Source organism: Lineus longissimus, chromosome 19, assembly GCF_910592395.1.
Source record: "Lineus longissimus chromosome 19, tnLinLong1.2, whole genome shotgun sequence".
NCBI classification, from domain to species: domain Eukaryota; kingdom Metazoa; phylum Nemertea; class Pilidiophora; order Heteronemertea; family Lineidae; genus Lineus; species Lineus longissimus.
Window position 1 is genome coordinate 12344246 of NC_088326.1, and position 22585 is coordinate 12366830.

General features: G+C 40.1%; 1 protein-coding gene across 1 annotated transcript in view; it reads left to right on the top strand.

The window, feature by feature from the left end:
- Positions 1-22585, top strand: part of LOC135503277 (uncharacterized) — a 127493-nt gene that overhangs the window by 41106 nt on the left and 63802 nt on the right. The window contains exon 4 of the mRNA XM_064796781.1: positions 3904-6035. Within this exon, the coding sequence (XP_064652851.1) occupies positions 3932-6035 (2104 nt within the window). The 5' untranslated portion in view covers positions 3904-3931. The remainder of the gene's footprint in view (positions 1-3903; positions 6036-22585) is intronic.

Below are 22585 nucleotides of genomic sequence, written 5' to 3' on the forward strand. Positions count from 1 at the left end.
GTTGTTGAGTTTGTTGAGTAATTATCATTTCCTGTAAAAATAGATATGGTTTTAGTCGTGGCGATATTTTTGGTCATTTGTGAATTAGCTCTGTGGTCAGTTGATAGAGTTCTTGCTTGTTCATGACTTGGAAGGTCTGGTATTTGTGACACAAAAGGTTGCATTATAATCATCAATTTCCTTACTTCGGAATATGGATAAAAAAAGGTGGGTCCGATTTATGAATGAAATAATTTATCTTAGCTGGTATTTTTTCAGGGACGCCACAGTTTTTGTCTGCTTCTTGATTCTCTCTTACCACGCGAAAGTAATATGGGGTTGTAGTCAAAAGTACTTTTGTGGAAGGGGGAAGGAAAATGCACTTTTGGACAAGACTACAATTAGCACCTAGACATTCCTGGGGAGTGATGCTTTAAGAAATGTCACTTCCAAAATGTAGGCCCCTTAAAAATCCACATTTCAAAGACATTTCTTAAACATTTGTTTAAAGACCAATGCCATTCGCTAACAAATTCTTCCAAGGGTTGTTCGTCGGTTCTGTTTCATACCTGCTCAAATGCGTTTTCCCCAGATTCAAAGCCACGAATTTGAAACAGGTTTTCATCAAATGGAACTTTTAATGCCATTGGCATGTCTGAAAGTCAAACCAATTGCCTACACACCCTCGAGCAAAATGGTAATTTTTTATCGAATGTTCCACGAGGCAATACTGTGCCATTCAGAAAAGACAAAGGCTGGTTGCAACTTTTCGGAATTCCGTTAGCAGGGCCCTCGGGGTTTGTTGACATTGAAAAGGATATGGTTATACTTAAGGGATGTTTAGGCTGCAGTTGGTAAAAATCATTCCGACCAAAAACCGGATTTGAGAGGCAACGCTGTGATATTGCGATGAAATTGCTTAGGGCATCTTTGTTTTTGATTAATTATTCAGTTATTTGAATCGTATCTATGTCAGTCGGAAAAAGCCGAAGGGTTTGTAAAAATGTACCGTTTGTTTGAAAAAGTGTATAAACATGATTAAATGTCCTAAGGTTGGGTGTCTGGTTGAAATATTAAGGTCTCTTGTAACGCGAGACCTTAATTTGTATCTTTCGGTCGGAAATAGCAGAAACTGTTTTTAAGTGTACAGTTTTTTGTGTTCTTTGATCATTTTGACATGCTTGATCCACAAAGGATGTCCGAGTCTGGCCAACAGGATGCTCGCAATCTGCGCTCATGACTTTTTAACCCGCTGGGAAATTACCCAATACTCGTACCAGGAATTTAGGTCGAGTAATATCTTTGGAAATGAAAATTGTGGGAAATCTTCGCACAGGAAAAGGCTAATTGTTTCTCGGGAAGTGATCAGTGTGGGATTTTTTTCATTAGGGAGTTTTTACATTTGTTGTGATTCAGTGTCCTCGTGTAGAGAATCGGAAAGTTAAAGTAGGCTATTTATGAAAATTCCTCAGCAAGTTTTGGTTAGACAGTTTGGGTCGAGTAATATTTCTGGTCATGTGCATGTTGGGTAATCTTTGAGCAGGAAAAGGCTGATTTATCTGTCTGGCAATTTTATTATAATTGGGGGGTTCACTTCATTTCGTTGAAAGTGCTGTGGTGGATGGTGATAGATGATTTAGTCTGTGAATCTGAGGTTAAAATTGGTTTGTACAATTCAGGGATGTGAAATTTCAGATTTTAGGATGATTTTTGAGACTTTTTGCTCTTACATATCTTCTGGCTGGAATGAAAAGAGCTCTGTCTCCTCTCTATGTGGATCTTTGAATTTTCAAAATTGGACCAAAAATAAGCATTTGAGGCATTTTATGTAATCAAGTTAGTGCTGGTCAAAGACAAGATTTTCACTGTGATCTTGAATTGGTTTGTGAAATGTCTTTAGTTCCATTGCTAATCTTCAGATGGCAGTGCTGCAGTCTGGAAATGACATTGGCTTGACTGGCTGACTCTGGGGCAATTTAACTATCTTGGACAGACATCTTGCGGCACCTTTTAAATAATAGTTCCTCCCTTTGCTCCAAGACGACAGCACTGATGTTTTCTCTGTTTTAAATCATCGATTATTGACCGAGTGTCTTGTTGGACACCTAAGATTGGTTGACACCATTAGATTATTCAAGGAAAATCCCAATACGCGTTTGTCATATTTATCAAAAAGATAAATATGGCCCATAACTTAATGTTTTGAAAGCCACTACATTTTGAAAAATGGACGCTCCAGAATAGTTTAAAGTAAAATTTTAGGGTTAATAGTCTGATATCAGCTACAGCAGAGGTTATCATCCAACTTCTCACTTTAACCCCTGTCTGTCCTGAAACCTTCCAGTACTCAGTTGAGCTACTCAGCTATCCTGACAATCTGAGCACTTCTGACTGGTACCAATTCTTACCAAGTGACACTGCCTAGAGTCTCGCGCTGACCGTGGGTTCAAACCGAGGACCTCTTTACTGCTAGTCTAGAGTCAAAGCCACTCGTCCACAGCGGCTGCTAATATCAGGAGTGCTGTTTTGTGCATTGTGCAATAGCATGCCGCGAAGTTACTATTTATAGCTCACAAGATCATTTGCATAAGATATTGATGACGTTTTAGTCACGTGACAGGCGGACATCGACACTTATTTCTACGCATTTGAGCTTATTCCAAAGTAAATTATCTTTGACCCTGCATTGTTTTTAGCATGAATGATACCATAGAGTCAGAGAGAGAAATATTCAGAACAATTATGTAGTATTTCCAACACTCGGACATGTGCCAGATTGAATGTAACTGCCCAAGTCAGAAAGCCTGAATCCATTACGAAACCGCATTTTGTCCGACACTGCCTGTAATTCAGCGATGGGGAAATAGAGGGCAGCAGCTGCAGTGACGTCATCTTCGCGGAATGCTATTAGCAGCCCACCCACTCCAATTAACCTGTTTTCAACATAATGTCAAAAGTTGGGTCTTTTAACACTTCTTTATACAAATAACTGCCACAAGATGATTCTAGAGTTTCTGAGTAGGGCGCACAGGGGATGGGAGTAAGCTAGCAGCGTTGCTAGGCAGCTGTGTTTATGACGTGGTAGCAACAATCTTTGCTTAAACTATCATGTCTGGGGCTGGCAAAATAACCAGCTGTGAACCTCCTACATAAGCTTCATTTCTCGTCTTACAAATGTTCCACAAAAGTAACTTTTTGTGGGATTTGAAAAATGAACTGAAAAGATGAATGTTGCCATGATTTCTGTTAAGAAATTGATTGCGGCAAATTTGTCATGCTACAGATGAAACATTTTTTCAAGTTCAAATATTATTTTCACTTGTTTTTTTTCTGCTCAAAATGAAGAAACATCATCAGTCCCAAAAAATGTTGACTTTGAAAATTTGTCAGAATTTTGAACTTATGAAAAAAATCAACTCTGAAGGATGAAAAAATTTCTAAGTCCGAATATTTTTTTCACATGTTTTTTTTTTCTGCTCAAAATGAAGAAACATCATAACCCCCCCCAAATTTTTTGGCTTTAAAATTCTTTCAAAATTTTGAACTTATGAATAAGTTCAACAATTTAGGCGAGAAAACCTAATCCTGCATTTTGTCCCCAGATTTTCAACTTATCTAAATTAGGTGATTCTTCAGTCTCTGTCTCTATTACTATCACTTTTTGAGGGAGGTTCCTTTCAATGTTCAGTTGAGCGTCTGATCCAGATTTCAAGATGGTGGCAGTGGTGGCCATTTTGAAAATGCTTGATGTCGAATAACTTGACAACGCCTTCAGTACTAGTAACGGTCCATTAACTCGTTATTTTAGGGTACTACGTCATAATGTGGAGGTCAGTTCGGCATGGTGTTTGCCAAACAGGAACTCAAAATCAAAGAGATTTTAAACAAAATCGTAAAGAAGAATTTGACATTTTATCATTTCAGGAGTAATGCCGTATCTGTTTCACCGCTGATGCCCACAGTGAGGTCCGTAATGTCTCTAGAGGCGACATCTTCTGGCCATGTTCAACACTACGCCAACGGAGGAACAAACACCCCCGCAGCCAATCAGGCTCATCCTGGCTTCAACCCAGTCGATTATCAAGCCGAATTCGCCGCACAGAATGCTTTTGCTTCGCAGGCAAATTACGGACAGTTGATGTTCAACAACCAGGCGAACTATCTTGCTCAATGTGCAGGATTCTTCGGACCAGAAGGATTCCCGTATGTGCCAAAATCTGTCGGTTTGAACCACCATTCCCAGATCTCCCCGCATTATTCGGAAAGTTTGAGTCATGAGAAAGGACATCATGGCATGGATGAGAGGTCGACTCGGCTGCCACCTATTAGCAGGTTAACAAATTCGGATGGTTTAAAGGATCACCCGCTGTTGCCCCCGAGCATTGGCGGTAGTCACCAGAATGAACAGTTTCCAAACTCTCATCACGGTGCCTACCCCAACAGTGCTGCCATCTATAGTCCACGTGGTAATCATGGTAACAGCAACATGTCAAGTTCAAGCAGTAGCCAATCACAGAGTAGCCCGTTCCGAGGGGGACGTCCGCCGCACATGAATTACAGCCCGATACACCAGGGGGCACAATCCGGTAGCAACTCTCGGTCCAATTCATTTACCTCTAGCCCCGCGAACAGTTCGTTCGGATCTGGACAGCGGCCTAGTTTTAGTCCCGGACAAGAGAGGGCAGCACAGGACAAATCTATGAAGCGACAACAATCAGAATTCCCCGACGATCTTACTCGGGAGAGCGGTTCGCCGAAACGAGATCTCAGTTCAGAACAAGAATTCCAGCGCAACTTCGTCGAGGCTTTACGACGCTCGGGTCGCCTGGATGACCGCAATAACCCACTACCTACCTCAATGTCACATGACCCTTATAGTACGCTAACGCCATCTAGTCTGACCGCCGCTCAACTACAAGGCAGCCATACATTGACGGGGCCTCAACCTGGTCCCCAGAATCTACCTCCCCACACCAGCTCATCAGCATCTGGCACCGGTTTTTCTGCCGGTGCAGATGTCAATCCGTCTATGATTGCCATTCCTAACCAGTCTACCTCAGTGCCACCTATTGGCCACAAGATCTCTGACATCCCGCTCGGAACGGCGGTTGAATTTACATGTTCAAATAACGAAGACTTTAAGCATGGCTTTGATAAAATTGCATTGGATTCGAAGTTGAGTTCTGACTTTAAATCTGATTTTCATAAGAAACAGGGTTCGGAAAGATTGGGCTTAGACTCACAGCCAGAGAAGGAAAGACCTGGGGAAGTAGGAAGTCCGACAGGTCAGGATGGTCGGCCTAAATTTGACACTCATGTACGCCCTGAATTCGACTCCGATTTTGAAAAACCCAAATTTGACTCAGAGTTTCAAAAACCAAAATTTGACAAAGAAAGTCACGATTTCGAAAGATCTAACACAACTGATAAACCGGTTTCAGAAAGACCAGTGTTTCCCCCACGATCAGATTTCCACGCTCAATCTACCCAAGATGCGGATGATGCCGGCGACGATGTGAAACCAGATTTGAAATCTGGATCAGATGCTCAACCAGACATGGATTCCCAACCGGAAATGGACTCGTCACCGATAAACGCCACCTGTAATCTGGTACCAAAAATAGAACCGGGGACAGAGGAGGAGGAGAAGGATTCGAACGAAAAACATGAAACGAAATCGGACGAAAGTCCGGACAAGTCGTCCGGATTTGACACCTCGATGGAAAAATACGGTCCGGATACTTCTATGGAGAAGTTATCCGGTTCCTGTGATTCCGGTGCGGACCGCTTTGACCGGCATTCTGACTCTGATCACATGGATTTTGCTCATTACCGTCGCGATAGCTCACCGGACATGATAGGCGGCCACTCTGATGTCAACTCGGTGACGTCATCAAGTATGTGCCGGTCGCCAAAGATGGGCGATGTGGCGTACCCACATTGGAGTCCTGATGGCATCCCGCCTGGTCGTCTTGAACAGCAGGCGGCGCTACTGGCACTGGAACAAACCGGAAGCGGAAAGGAGATCTTTTTCTGCCATCTTTGCAGTTATTCAGGTAGGGATAATTTTTGAGAAAAAGATTCATTCAGTGTTCTCTGATTTTAGCAGGAAGGTGCTTGGGTGATTGAAAATGATGAATCTGCTACCCCTAGAATTCCAGTGAAGAACTACATGTAAGCTCAGTTTCTCTGCTGGAATTCTAAAAAAGTTAGAAAAATTGTTGGCCTAAGATTCTGTTAGTCGTCTGTCACTTACTTACTTGACTGACCCTGTTTCTCCAAGTGAATCTTAGGTGGCCAACAAGAAAGTTGAGTTTCGCCAAAAATGCCGTAAAAAATATTCTCAAAATGGTTGGCCTCGGGGTTCATTCAGGACTCTGTCTGTCAATGACGTACATATTCTCCTTGAAGAGAGTCTTATTTTATTCTCCTCGAAGAGAGGCTGAGTCTTATTTTAATCAGGAAATTTCAAAGGCTGTCGCTCTCAAAGTCGATTTCTTCTCGGGAATCGAGAAGGGCCACACTTATTCAGGACCTCCAGACATAGCCCAGCATTCACTTACATATCCACCAGCCATGTAAGTATGTATTCTTTTTTAAATGGGTTTCCATGGAAACCGAATTGCGACTCTCAATTGTAGCCACTGCCCAGCGTTTTGTGGCATCGCCTTCGAAAAGGATTTTAAGCCCCAATTAAAGATTCCAGCGGCGCGTGGATCGATTTTCGGAATTTTCAAATAAGGGTCTCGCTGTCTTGTATTCTACAACAGGCTAGGGTTGCAAGTGCCATGTTACTTGGGGGATGGCTTTGAAATGTTTGAGAAAAGATGATTTTGATGACTTTGACCTTTCTAAACTATATGTGGGAGACGCCACACAATTCTATAATCCTTCCATTGGTGCTGGCCCCGAGTCATTTTCAGTCTCGTGAAATTTTTTTTTCAGGTTTTATGTTATTAATTTTTTTGGAAGATTTTAAGATTGGATAGGATCAGCGTATTTGAAATGGTATATTATCATTACCAAACCTTGAATTCTTATGCTGCGCTCACGCTAGAGTCAATTTGAAACTTCAGTTAGTTTTCCTTGGATTGCTTGCCCTAAACCGATTGGTTGGTTTCAAAATGGCTGTACCATATTAGGCGTAATTGGCATTCAATTTGATTTGAAAAGTGCCAACTTGTTGCGTAATATGCAAATTACTTAAAATATGACTGAAAATATTTTTTGAGAAAATGATGCAAAAAAATTTCAATTTTGATTACTTTTTACCATACAAATCTCACCAAGAAACAAGGGGTTAGAATAGTGCTAGAACAATTTAATCCCTTAAAATGATTAATGGCCGACTCATAATCCCCTTTGCAACAAATTTCGTCCCTTACATTGCCGGCCCCTTCCCATCATGCACTGATGCTGACAGTGATAGATCGACTTTAAACCACCCCTCGAAATAACCCGATCAATTTTTTGTCCTTAGTCAATTTAGACCCTCATATCATTAACCAACCAACCTCCTGAATAAATTAAACTCAGCCCCCATAATCGCCACAATCAAATCTGGGGCCGTTTTAAACTATACCCTTCAGCTGTTACATAAAAACCCCTGCCTTCTAAATTTCACCTCCTGAAATGCCTAAAATATCTCAATATCAGCCCCGCACACACAAAGAGTTTTTTCAAAAACACTCATTCAAAGAGGGTCTAAAATTTCCCTTTATCCCAAAGCCATTTTGGGACAAAGACATTTTTTCAAGACCTTTTAATATCCCATTGTGATATTTTTCATAAAAATCCCCGTGATTCTCGAGGCAACCGGAAACAAAGGATTTTTTCCGACCCTTTTGTAAACCCTTCTAAAAACCCTCTTTGTGCTCTTCGATAATTTTATACCCTCCCAACAATTGCGCAGCTGGGCTATAATGAGATTTTTTCCATCGATAAGTTTGAACCCCTCCCGATGTAATGAAAATATGACCCCAGAAAACGTGACCCCTTGTCTTGGAGGAAAATCCTGAGTCAGATTTTTTCTCCCTCTCCTCCCTTGTCTTCTGTTTGAACCCTTCTGAGTTGAATCTCACGTATGGCGTGCGCCGTCCCCGTGTGAGTGACTTCGACTATAGGATGTACACACACGCAGCCCTAATAATGGCGTCGCCAACAGAAAAAAGGGAGCGGAGCTTCTGGATTTAAATAAACGTCAAATCGATTCTGTAACATTTTTGGACCCTTATGATGCAAACAAAAAGGTGAGGTGCAACCTTTCAGTCATTTTTCATTGCGTTTTGCAATTTATTCGTGTTTCCAGACGCTTTTATTGTTTTGTTTGCGATGTGAACTATATATAGCAACGAGGAAGTGGATCGATTCTCGCAGACTGAGAGGCTGCATACATTGTTAAGCAAGTTGGGGATTCGGCAAAAAAGGATGCTTCGTCAATGCCAGTGTAGACAGTCTCCGTCACATGACATATTTTTGTAGATTCAGAATCTTTTTGGCATCGTTCACGTTTGAAGATCGATCAGAATTTGTTGCATCTTGGGTCTAAAATGATTGTATTTCACTCTTTAAAAAATGGTTCTTTTTTGCTGTAGCCGCAAATATCACCCCAGCAAGCCATTAAAAATTGTCACCAAACATCCCCTGATATTACAATTGCCACATTTTGGACCCTTGAGACAATTACATCCATTAAGGCATTCGTTTAGTTAGAACAAGAATTTCTTCGACATCATTTAAATTTTTTTGTACAGAATCAATTGCGTTCTTTTGGCAAAAACAGAAACCAACATAATGGAGTATATAAGATAGGGAGGTGCACGATATTCAAGAATTCAGTCCTAATTTTTGCCCCCTCGCCCTTTTTCACAAGCATCCTCCAACGATTTTAATGAGATTTTTAACGATCAGCATTTTTGCGCATTTTAATTACATCGGGAGTCGACTGATGCGCGTCATGTGACGAACATGTTTTAAAAATGTCGGCATATTAAAGTAGCCCTTTTTCTTGAGGGTGGAGGGTTTGTTGAGGGACAAAGAAAGGACAAGGTTTCTTAAAGGAACTGTCATATATTGGGGCATTTCTTGTAGTATTGGTGGAAATTATTGACCCCCGGCACTTATTTGTGTATCACGCTCTGGTGGTTTTATGTAATTGAAGAATATTTAAGACTGAATTAAAATTTGTTGTTTTTCATCCTGAATTTCACCATCTTCTTTAGATTCTGCTGAAATATTATAGTTTGAACCTAGCCGATTGGGAAGTGTCTACAACATTGAGTATCTAGGAGTCATACTCTCAAGATACAGATGCAGGTATTCCCAGCATTGAATATCAACTACATGTATGTATGTATAGCCCAGATTACCAAGCGGGGGGGGGGAGTCATTTTACCAAGATACAACCGATGTGTATAGTCAATTCGGAAGATATTCATCAGCATAAGCAATAATCCTGGTCATTTTTCATGAATACTGCACTGAAATAAAATGTCAAATGTGAGGGTCAGTCTGATGTGTACATCCACGTGGATACGGCCAATCTCTATTCAAGATATCATTCATTAAAAACATAATAACTCCGCTACAAGAATTCAAGTGGTCAGTCTCTGGCCAACAGCAGATGTGCAGTTTTTTTACCCAGACACTCTCGAGGAAGATTTGAGGACCCTTTATCAAACTTGTGACATACTTTTAATTGTAATCGTAACTTAAATTGTGTTGTTTTTTTTCGTTTTTGTAAAGTCGTCCAGACCAGTTTGACATTTTTCCAGAAAATTTATTTTGGTCAAAAAAATTAACACCTGGTCTTTTTTGTAAAGTTGTCCAATTTTGAGGTAGGAAGTATTTGACAGTTAAAAAAAGAAAAATTTGTCAACATTTAACACCTGGTCTTTTCTGTTTTAGACATGTAAGTAAGATAAAAAATGGCTTTGAAAGTAACGGGTTATACATTTGTACTTAGTACATACGAATTGAATTTGAAAATTTCAATTTGTGAACTGAGTATCAATTTCAACATTGCCGTTGTGTAGACTGATATATACGATCGGCGTATCCTTTATACTAATGCTCCCTCGATAAAGCAAAGAAGGGGTTAAGAAATAAATCTGATTAAAATTTCTCAGAGTCGTATAGTCGCCTTGAAAATGTCAAACACAGCCATCTTATTAAGTATGTCGCTACTTGAGCATGGTGCGCAGAACGAAAAGAAAAGGTTGCGAGAAAATTAGGGAGGCTCGTATCTATAGGGGCAAATGGAGGTAAGGATGGCTCGTGTAGCGTTACAAGTCTGGTGGGGTCTCGTGGCGAGAATTCAACACCCTATTGTCGACGCTGATGCGTAACCCAGCCACCATTGTCATTTTTCTGATGCGTTTCACTCGAGTACCACCCCCCTTGGTGTGATTGCTGACACCTTGTCAGACCCTCACCCAATTGACTCTGGTTATAATACGCGTTTGATTATTTTAATGATAGGCGTTTGGTGTTTAAAAAACATTTTCCAGTTTCGAATTCGACATTAGGTTGTGTTTTGTGAGGACATTTTGAGTAATTGGAATTAAAGGAGTAACCATTGCATTTGTGTTGAACGTCAAATCGTAATAATGCATCGATGTTTACAAAATTTATTTTGGGCTTAAAAATCTGGTGTTAAAACCTAACTTCCAGTTCTGCTTGGCAAATTCTGATGTCTGTTTTGTGTTTCACAGTGAGATTTTCATGTAAAGAGCATTTAAGGTGTGATGAATTTCGGGTACACCTCAAAAAGTTAATAATCTTAGAGAGATTTGTAATTTTTGCATCCAATGATAACACTAGGATACTTGGCTATGAGCTGATTTAGTTTTTTGGGGATAAAACATTACATAGGCCTGGCCTGCTAAATTTCACATCACCGCATTCCAAAATATCTTAACTTTAGTCTCCCTGACTTTACCCGTGAACATTTTCTGGAAGAAATGCATTCTATTTGCAAAACTAATCATTTGGAATTCATAAGTGGATATTTTGCATCAGTGGTCTGGAAAATGGTGATTGCCTGTGATCTAAGCCAGGATGATGTTGGTGATTCAGGGCGGTCTCTTAGTATTTGAATGTTGGCCGAGCTAGCTCTTGACTGCTGCCAAAATAGAGGCTGGTGCATGGTTCCGAGAAAGAGAGAGAAGGAAAATGGCCATTACATTTAATAATATAAACACTCTCTATAATAGATTCATAGATGGCCGATGGATGATTAATCCTCTTCATATGTATACGGATGGAGATTGAAAAATTCAAATTCAAATTTTAATCCAAACTTGCACGTAATGGGATTTGAAGACACGGTTTCCCCAACCACTCAACTTCAATCATGTCATATTTTCATCCTTAAAATACCATACGAATACTGAGTGACATTTTATTGAAAAATCTTGTACGTCACTTTCAATTTTGCCGAATATTATACGGAGTGGCAGGGCGCCAGCTGAGAGCAGACACACAGACATTTTTGCCGCCGTGAATTATATATGGCGGCTGGTTGAATATTTTAGATCAGATGGTGTTTTGTTCGGAATAAAATGACCATAAACCGTCTGCGGTTGATCCAGTTCGGTCCTAAACGAGAAATTGATAAAGTTTGTCCAACCGAAGAGATCTTGAACATATTGGTCATACAATATGAAATAAAATTCGAAATATTTTAAATGAGGGAGAAAGATTTTAAAATTTTTGTCCCAAAAAATTGTTTTACTTCAATTTTGAAAGAGATCCAGGCCAATTCTGAAAACAATTCGACAAATTTGATTCTATCACATCACAAATTGTTAAGCAAAAGTCATCAGAGTGAAATTGGTATATTGATGTGAAATTCAGAATACTAAAGATTAGATTGGAATTGTACATTAAAAAACCTCTGTAACCTTCTTATGTGGCATGATTCTCAAACGGAAGTATGATCAGTATCAAAAGAGAGGTGGCAGCATACTTTAGACAAAGACTGTACTGTCCTTATTGTAACCCTTGATATAAAATTCAGATTTAAATTAGAATAATATTTCAAAAACCTCCCAAAACTTATTTTTCCTTTGGATTTGAGCCTCAAACTGAACCTTGTGCAATATATTTATCAAAACAGACACGGCAGCATACTTCAGACTAAGACTGTACTATCTGCTACTGAAACCCTATGTTTCTCGCTATAAGGGGACAAGCACGTAAGGGTCTCAATACACGCCAGCGAACACCATGTAATAATGAGGCTGGAGCCCTGCGGGTACGGCGGCCATCTTGGAAAAGGGTCGGGAGCAACCGGAGATAATAAACCCTGACACGTTCCTTTGTGTGAGTCATTGTTCGACTGGAGGAGGTCATAAGGGTACGGGGAGGATACAGGAGAAAAAGGACGGATTAGAAAAATATGACATGAGGTGAACCCTATCTGTGTGGGGAGTTGACTCATGGTTAAGTGAGGGGGAGGGCTGCGTGAAAAAATACCTTGGGACTGAGTGAGATGCCTCCCCCCCTCAGCACTTTTAAAGGGGCCAGGGCCCTAATGCATTTTGCAAAAGGATTTTCTTATCGCAGGGATTGCCAGTGAAATTTTGACCCCTGATGGTCATTTACTTGAAGCTAGACGCTAGATACTGCAAACTAGATTCTGAGTTTTTGACCATTTTGGCCCAAATGTTTCAAAAAGTGTCATTTGGCCAACCCCCCCCCCCCCCATGACTGAAAAGCTAGGTACGCTCCTGAAAAAGCACACAAATTATATTCATGCGTGAAAAACATTTATTTGAAAAAGAATTCCAACTTGATGAAATCTTGAACTTTCTAACATCAAGACTGATAAAAACGTAGAATGGGTCAAAGTTATTGTTTGAATCCCAGCAAACACACCCACGCTAACAGTTTTTACAGATCTTTCTGGAACTGCTCACCTAAGGGTGTCTATTGAACATTATATACTAAGCATATACCCATGGAGCGGGCAAAGTTGAAATGTAATATACATTAGTTAAATGGGCACGATGATTGAGCTACATTAAATTTCTAACGTTACTGAAGTTTTATTAAAGGTTAAACACGAAATTAACTGCATTTAGGGACTTATTGCTGCTATCTACATGCAACCCACTATATCCGGTATCAAGCCACCTACCTATGACACTTTCGAAATATTTCAAACAGGCGATTTCAGGGCCGATAATTATGGATAGCAGGTGTCAAACACATCGGGTGTCAAACACATCGGGTGTCAAACATAGCGTTTTAGCGTTGCTTTTTTTCAGACAGATGTTCAACTACTCTAGATACCAAGTTTCTGCAAATTTGCATGCATAATAACTTCATTACAGCGTTATGTATAACTGCGGGAGGCAGAACGTTTCGTGTAACATGCACTGCTAGTTCTGTCTTTCTTTACTTTATCGTTCGTATTTCACCATTTTCTTGTCAACCTTCCTCTACCCCCAGCTGTGTTTATTCCGTCTGTCATCTTGTAATTTCTTGTAATTTTTGTGTTGAAATTTCCTCTGTAATCACTACAAACTATTAGTTTATGTGAATAAAGCTATTATTATTATTATTATAATTTTCCTGGACCGGCCAGTTACTATGAACCGCGTACCCCTTGAATAAATGAATATCAGAATACACAAGGAAATCCTCAATAAAATCCCACAAATGAGTGGCTCACACGTATCCCACGAAAACTTCTTTCCCTGAAGTCATTAAAAGTATTGGTGACCACTCCTGTTCATGATTCAAGATGGTTAAAACAACAAGTGCTCTTCTCTGTAGTGCTGACTCAACAAAAATTGCCCGGGTCGCTCGGTACATTTGTTTTTACATTTCTCATTTCCGCGTTGGTGATACTGCGTTGTTATCTTTGTCCTGATTGGTCATAAATACATGTAGTAATGGTGGAGAAAAAATGATACACAGAGACTTTTTGTTGTTAAAGTGGTAGGCCGTTTGTCGTTACTGCTGGTCAATGTAGATAGGAATGCAGTTATACATAGTGTCGTAGCGATGTTATTTTGCACAAAAATTTGCTGAAACTGAGTATAAATAATATTTTGTGTATCTTGCTACACAATGGCAATGTTGAAATTCATATTCAGTATGTATTAACGCAAATTGGAAATTTTCAAATTCATTTACAAATTTCAACGGCGTAGGCCTTTAATTGTTTGGTTCTCGAGTATTGAGTCAACCAGGGTACTGTAAAACAGACATATTCCCGGCCATTATATTTCGCAGTTTTGTATTAAAAATGGCGACTTTTGAGTACTTTTAAAGCAATAAAATGATAAAATTCAAATGTCAACTCAAACCTTTCTCGGTTTGACCGATCTGTGTTGGCAGCCTTTCCTTCTGGCGGAAATAGATATCATCCTTTGATGATGTTATGAGAACACATTTAGTTTTCTAGAAGTTATGTGCAGGTGTATGTTAATTGTGCGTGTGGTATCACCCCTTTCTCAGCCAAGAACAGCCACTTGTGTTTTTAGAAGGCTGATAGAAAATCATTTCCAGGTAGTCGTTCCTCGGAACACAAATTAGATATGTGTCATTGTTTTTTACGCATTTCCCGGAATTGAATGGAAAATTGTTTCCAATGGGAGCATGTTCATCCACTTATCTTGAACATGTTGAAGCATTATGAGGCCCGTCAGGTAGCCCTTTTATCCAAAGACATGCATGTTTATTTCCCTTAGGCTAGTAGCACTTAACCCAGATGACCATCTTTAAAACCAATGATTTCTGACTTTCTCCATCCGTCTGGCCCAGCCTTCAGATTTATCCAATTACTGGGATGTGGGCGAATGGATGAGAAAACTTTATCTCAGGTTTTTTCCCGATCAATTATTTCCTTTTGTAAACTTTACCCAGCTGCATTTCAGACAAATAGGATAGTGTGGTATTTGAAATATTGCGACATGTTGAATTTCTTTTTGCGCGTTCAAATATTTGCAATATACCACATTGGTTTGCCCATCAGAAGCAGGTGCTGTCTCCCACTGCAAAAAAATGTGAGTCAGTTTTTGGACATTGCATTGTTATTAATTTCATTTCATATTAACTGGTGGTCCAGGAAAATAGAAATGCACTTATGCACAATGCCGTAGTGCAGTTAATAAACATACGAATTTGCGTAACCTTGGTATTTACACAATGGCAATGCTCGTCGTTGTCATCGTCATCGTCATCGTCGTCGTCGTCGCTAGGTGTTTAACTGAAAATGTGAAGAGAAATTTTTTTTGGTCATTTAGCAAGCCTGCTGCACCCAAAATCAGAGAAAACCGAAAAAAAAAAAAAAATTGTAATTAAGTAAGACAGCAGCAGATAACCAGGAAAAAAAATCCAAAAATCAGAGAAAACAGAAGAAAACAGAAGAAAAAAAAGAAGATTTATCAAATTTTATTTTTATTTCTTCCTCCTCTGAGCTGCCTCTACAGAAGTTTCTGTGAGAGCAAAAAAAAAATTTCTTTTTATCTTTATTCCACCCTCCTCAGCTTGTCCTTGGATGAAAAAGCACGCTAGCCAAGGTATAAAAAAAGTCTCGCCCTTGCAAGATAAAAAATATCACTAATATCACTAATATCACTAAGTCCGGATTTTATTGCTGGCTTATTGTCCCAGAGAGACGCATTGTTATGGGTTAATATCTTGCAGGTCATAAAATCATATTTTGGCATCCGACTCGATAATGAATTTCTTGAGTTTTATTATGATGGTGGAAAAATTTGATTAGTTTTTTGAGTCATGATGCTGTAAATTTGTTAATGATTTTGGCAGACATTCCGAATGAAATTCAATCAGACCTTCGGGTGAAATATGAAATTGATGTTCCCTTGTACCAGGTGCTTGTTTTGCAAGTTCTCCAGCGCAAAGGGAAAACAGTCAAAATCAATCTCTTCATGAACAAATTGGTCAATGTGAGGAAGCCTTGCATAACTAGGTCATTGCCATGCTCCTCCCCTTGTACGCTACTGAAGTAGGATGTGACGCTGCGAGGACACCTGCTGCGGCTCAAGAAATCAGTGACCGTTAGGTGATCTTTTCGACACCCACACCGACCTTGCAGATGCCGCTGACAATAAACGTCTAAATATCAAACATAATAAAAACATAGAATTTCTGAAAGCCGCCCAATACAACATTAACAGAAAATGCGGGCAAATTTTCTTCCAAAACTTCGCCAAACAAAAAGATTCTGCGTTAGACTTTCTTAGTTCGTATTTTATGGCCTCATATAACTATTGTGGTATTATTACGACGCAATCCTCGTTTAGGGGAAGTGCGCCTCTCCTTTGGGCGAATCACTAAATCCCGCAACCCATAGCTTTGTTTTAGTAAATCTCGATCGGGTTTTTTATGGCGCTATTGATGTATTGAAGTCGCCATTAAACGCCGACTTGTCCGGAATGAATCATTTTGTGTTAAAGTACGGGTAACTTTGTACAATGTAGTGTTATGGTGATGTACTCTTTGTTTCAGGTGCTCGGAGAACGTCGGAGGAAAAACTTGATCCTGGCTAAAAAATGTGATCGCTATTTTTGTACCTGTAGCTGTAAAGACCTGTGATTGGTTCTGAGTTATGCGTAAAGTGAGGTGGTATATCGCATGAGAGAAGGAAACCTTTTCAAACTCCTGGCTATAAAAACCTTATTCAAAAAAGCACCCCCCTTTTCAATTTCTCTGAAATTTTACACCAGAGTTTTGAACTCGGAATGACTCCTCGTCTACGCAGGTGGCCACAAAGGTATCTGATGGGGGGGGAGGGAGAACTTTCTCAGAAGGCTTGAACTGCGCCTGACGTTTGAGCTGCAGTTAAAAGAACGTGCTAGAATCGACAGGGTGCGAGTGAGTTTCCTCGTCATTAATTAAACCATGAGGAGTAATGTCGTGGAAACTTTTATGTATTTACAGCCGTCCGGACAGATCGTACAGAGTTGTAGATTAGGTAATAATGGTTAAAGTACGCCTGGCACTTAGCTGGCTCCAGAAATATCAACAATATTCAACGAACGGCTTGGTCCTTTATAACGGGCATGAAAAAGCTAATTTGAATTTTTATTCCCCTAATTTTACATTTCTGACAACTTATGCGAATATAAAATGCATCCCCATGTATGCCAATATGAAATTTTAATAATTCTAATTTTAATGGTGAATTTTCAAGGCAGCGTAATTTGTTTACAAAAATGTGATGTGTATATTTCATATTGCCAGGTGCCTACCATATGATATGTGAGGGGGGAAATGGGGAACCTATCCTGGTATAAAACATGCCCAACCAGAGTCACGACAGGCAATGGGGCAAATCCCAACACTATTTTGTGCCTCTCGTGAATTTCTAGAATTCCTGGCTCTATGCTCTTTTCGTCAGAGAGCATTACTTCTTCAGTGCAGCTGGAGAGACATAAAGCTTCAACCATCAGTTTCCACCCTGTTCGCTCGGCAGCTTTTCTGGAGATGTTTCCCCAGGTCAGACCAATCTGCTACGTCTCCTTCTCCACCATACAGCACCAGGTCTCTTTTCGATCCCCTCAATTTCTTTTCCCATCGACTGTCCATTTAAGTACTGTCCTTCAGGGAGTGTGTCAGGTGGCATTCGTCACACATTTCCCAGCCAACTGCAGCGACGTCTTTGAACCATTTTGGTGCTTTTTGCGCACCCATCCGCTTCATCTTCTCTACCATACAACACCAAGTCACTTTTGGACGACCTCGATTTCTTTTCCCAATCGGCTGCCTTCCGGAGTCCTAACCTTTGGAGTGTGCCTAGTGGCATTGGGCAAGCATGTCTCAGCCAATACTGTATACTGTGTACGAAGATTGGTATATCGTCATGGATACCCAGAGATCAACAAGCAAAAGGCTAACATCACGATGTTCCGTCACGAGTCAATCACTGTTTTAACTGTTTGACTTGCTGGTCAATTCAGATTGGGGTTCACATGATGCGACAGGCTACATCACTTGATTTGATATGGGTTTCGCGACATGGTTTTTCATAGGTTCCGCTATCTCGTGCCGCCTGTTTAGCTTTGTTGGCCAGGTGTAGCGGCCACTGTGATACCGCGAAGCTAGCTAGCGTATCTACTGTGACACTGTTCAGTTGGTGACACCATGGCGGAACCCCAAGTTGGGGTTCTGCTGCATTTAAGTGGGGACCACTAAAACTTATCGGTCGCTAAACTAACCATGGTTTGAACAACCGGGCCTTTCCAGGCCAGGTGCTCCGAAGGGAACTTGTGCCTGAGCTGGATAGTCTTCTTCCCCTTCAGTGATTGCCATTGTCTGGGGCGGGGAAATAGAAATGCAGTTATACACAATGCCGTAGTGCATCTTTTATGAAACTTGGTCAATGTAGTAGAGTAGAACATATCCATTTAAAGGACATCCTAGGGACTGACAAATGCTATCCTTAATAGAGAGGTGTCCTGATTAGAGAGGTCGAATTCAATGGAAACAACCAATTTGGGACCAAAACTATCGTCCTTAATAGAGTGATTGTCGTTAATAGAGAGTTCTCTGCTAAGGGAGGTTCCACTGTATTTGTATGTCTGCCTACATACTATCCGTATCAAATTTCGGATTTGAATTATAGACATACATTCATGATAAGGAAAACATCTATTTCGATTTTAATATTCTTTTAATAGCTACCACAGTTATGAGACATTCAGAATCATTGGATAACTTTTTCCAATGTTGTACTTTAAGAGTGACAGGTTTACCTAAAATTTACTTGAAGTGCATGGTGCGTGCAAAAAAAAGCATGAAAAAGCTAGTTGTTGAGTGCTGTTGAATAAAATATATGCGAGTACTTAAAAGAGTATGCCGTTAGTTAGAGAGCAATACAATGTCCATACAGCACCTGGGTTGGTATCAAAGAAATTGATGCATTATCTAGTGAGTTTCTGAATGGAGCCTATTGCAGGCCCTATTGTCCACATGTTCATCAGGCCAAGTCTAGCTAACTAATCTGTGCTGGACATTTCAACAGGAAATGAGAAGGTTCATTTTCACCGCCGGAGAAAATGTAAAAAGCAGGTCAAATATTGATTGAGCGAAATCCCCTTTAAAGGAGTGCGCCATTCGTGTTATCTGGTGGTCCAGGAAAAAATAGTTGAATTTTTTTTTTAGTTAGAAATTCTGAAAATTCAATGCCAAGATATTTTTTGGGGGGGGGGGCTGATAGTGTTTCTTCATTCTGAGCCGAAAAAAAACAAGTGAAAAAAATAGTTGAATTTTTTCATCAGTTCAAAATTCTGAAAAATTTTCAAAACCAACATTTTGGGGGGCTGATGTTCTTCGTTTTGAGCAGAAAAAGAAAACGTGAAAAAAATATTTGGACTTTTTTTGGTGAAACAGGATAGTGCACTAATAGAGCTTTTTGAAAGTGAATTCCACAACGAAAGCGACAAAAGACGATATGTGAGTACATTTCACTTCAATAATCACTGCTTAACTGCCGCACCAAATCCGAGCCGTAGCATATTATCGAATCCTGATTAGCTAGCAATGTACCCAGAGAACCCATTTTTTGCCTCAATTTTATCAGTTTTTCTCACAGCGTCTCATTCCAATGATGTGTTTTATGGGAAATCAGCGTACGAAACGATTCCAGTGGTGCACCCTGGGTAATGAGTTTGCACCGAGTGACTCGATGTGACGAGGTCTGCGTATCTGCGTTTCCGTATAGTGTTGTATTGGGATGTCTTAGGGTCATAACTTTGAGGATGCAGAATTAGCAGTCGATATTCTATTCTTGTACGAGGAACCTCATAGCCGAGTGGTTAACACGGCTGGGTACCACAGCTGGGTACCACGCAGTAGGATGCAGGTTCGATCACGACGAGAACCCAGTATTCTACTTCAACAAACTAAAACTCCTGGCTCTTCACAGTCTTTGAATGAGACTTAAAACCGAGGTTCCTTCTGGTGTCTATGCCAGGGCAGGTTAAAGACCCCACCAAGTGAGAAACATGAGTAGCATGCGTGGACTCTACCTCTTGCAGATGGCAGAGTCACTCGTCCACCCTCGCGACTGACTGTACAACAAAGAATTATCTGCTTGGCCTTAGATTTGTTATATGAGTAGATTCGAGGCTGTGATTATGATGCTGAAAGATTCATATTGGTTTCCCGCAATCTGATGCCATTCATCACAGTAACAATAAATATTGGAATTATTGCTAATTTAGGTTTTGATTTAGATTTTTTGCGTAGATTCACGCGGCGGCAGTCCGGTTATTACCAGTTATTAGCAAAATTCTGTTTGGGGCTATTGTGACTGGTTTCACACCTCATGGATGGTCACTCCGGGGTACAGATGTAATAAGCACACATTTTTATCTCCTGGTAAACTGTAAAAAAAATGCCTGGTACTAATGAAATGTACACCGGTAACATGCGATGAAATCAAAACAGTTACACCACAATGCACCAGTGACTGGTTTAGAGATGCATTCAGGTGAATGTTTGTGTACACTTTTGGATGTATAACTGCTGTTCACTCTGTACGCTATATAAGTGCTGGCCTCTCTTGGTCCTTTATTTCAGTTTAGGATGACTGTTGTCACTAATTTTACAGCAGCATGCAATAAATTCCAGCCGCCATTTTGAAAACGCGCCATTGATGTCTAATTCTCGCTGCTCTCTTTCTACATTGTAGCAATTGGCAGCCAGAACCGACATCATTTGTGCATTGGGCGACATCTGGCTCAAATGGTCATCGCTCAAAATGATGTTCATACCTCGCTAGACGATAAAGGTAACAGAATATTTTGAAATTATTATCAAAAATTTGCGGTGAAAGTTCTACGATTTGAAAAGATTTATCAACAACACAAAAAGTTTTTGATTTTGAAAATTTTCGGAATTTTGAACTTCGGAAAATTCAACTCTGAATGATGAAAAAGTCCAAATATTTTTTTCACTTGTTTTTTTTCTGCTCAAAGTGAAGAAACATCATCAGTCCCCAAAAAATTTTGGCTTTGAAAATTTTTCAGAATTTTGAACTTATGAATATGTTGAACAATTTTGGTGGGAAAACCTGATCATGCAGTTTTCCAAATGGAAAATTCTCAAGTTCGAGTTCAAATTTCGAGTTTAATATTTCAAAATTTGAACAAGTTTTGCCTTTAAAATGGCACACTCTGCATTTGATCGTCAGTCAGGAAAATAGAAATGCAGTTATACACAATGGTGTAGTGCATGCAACCTTGCTGCACCTCGATCTGCACGACGGTATTGTTGTAATTTGAACGTATCATCTCAATAACTCATTTCAAACTTAATCATGAGATGTCTGTAAAAATATTTACAGAGGGCGAAGTCCCCTCATGTTTCACTCAATATTGGTATAGATATTGGAACCCAGTTTTGGCCCCAAAGTGGGTCGTTTCCATTCAATATGACCTCTGTAATCAAGACACCTATCTATTAAGGACAGTCCTCAATATGGAGGTTCTACTGTCGGGGCAGGAGGTTGTCGACCTTCGGCCCCAGATGTGACTCACACAATAGAGAGGTTGCACACGCCCCACTACCACTTCAAGTCAATCTCAAAGTGGTTTTAGAACAAGTGAATAGGGCCTGACTGAATTTTAAGTTGCTTTTATACAAAAACGACAGAAGGCCTATTCAAGTTGATTGTCACTCGCAAATTCGAATCGATTCTTCAAGAATCGACTCGAACTCCAGTGCAAATCTGCCATCGGTGACGTGGCGCCAAAAACTATTCACTCAACCTCGATTCAAACGATAACATCAGCTGCAAACATTCTTTATCAACTTATTGAACTATATATAATGATATATGGAGAAAAGATCACACAAATATCGAATTGTAGGATTATTTTGAGGAGAAGTATTTTGGCCGATTCACTCTACCACTTGCGAGACGTCGTCCGACCATCATGTGGTGACGACGCGGATTTTTCATTTTGGCAACATAGAATGGCATTAAAGGGAACTGAAACCGCCAAGCCAGTTCGTATGACCTCGTTTTCATTTCCCGCGTATCAGGTGATCAGAACGAGGCATGAATGAAACATGGCGCCTAGCTGTCAATCATTGAGTGACGTCACTACTATGGAATTTACTACGAAAACTCATGAATGAAAGATCGCATGACTCACGTGATTCTCACATGATTCTCAATAATAACAAATTGAACTGCGCATGCTCGGGCACTGGGGGCGGAGCTAGAAATCTGAACTCGAATAGGAAGTTGGAAGTTTGACTTTCTCGGGCGGTGAAAGTTGAAAAGTTGAATAAATCGCTCGGCGGTTCCAGTTCCCTTTAATCTCGCTGTCCCCAGTCCCCCCTAATGTTAGAATGATTCATTGTGCCAACATATGCTTCAACTCTTATCGATTATGCTGACTTTTAACCCCTTTATTTTAACGTGCCTAATATTGCTTGCTCAGGTCAAGTAAGAGGGTCAAATTACGATTCAAGATCAGCTTCAGCCACGTTTTGATGGCAGTCGTCCTGAGTGTTGCAGCTGGAACCATCTAGTTTTCAATTTCAATGTTCACTTCTGACTTTTATAGTACATGTATTTGTATATTTGTCTACACAAGTGCATAAAGTTTCCTTAAAA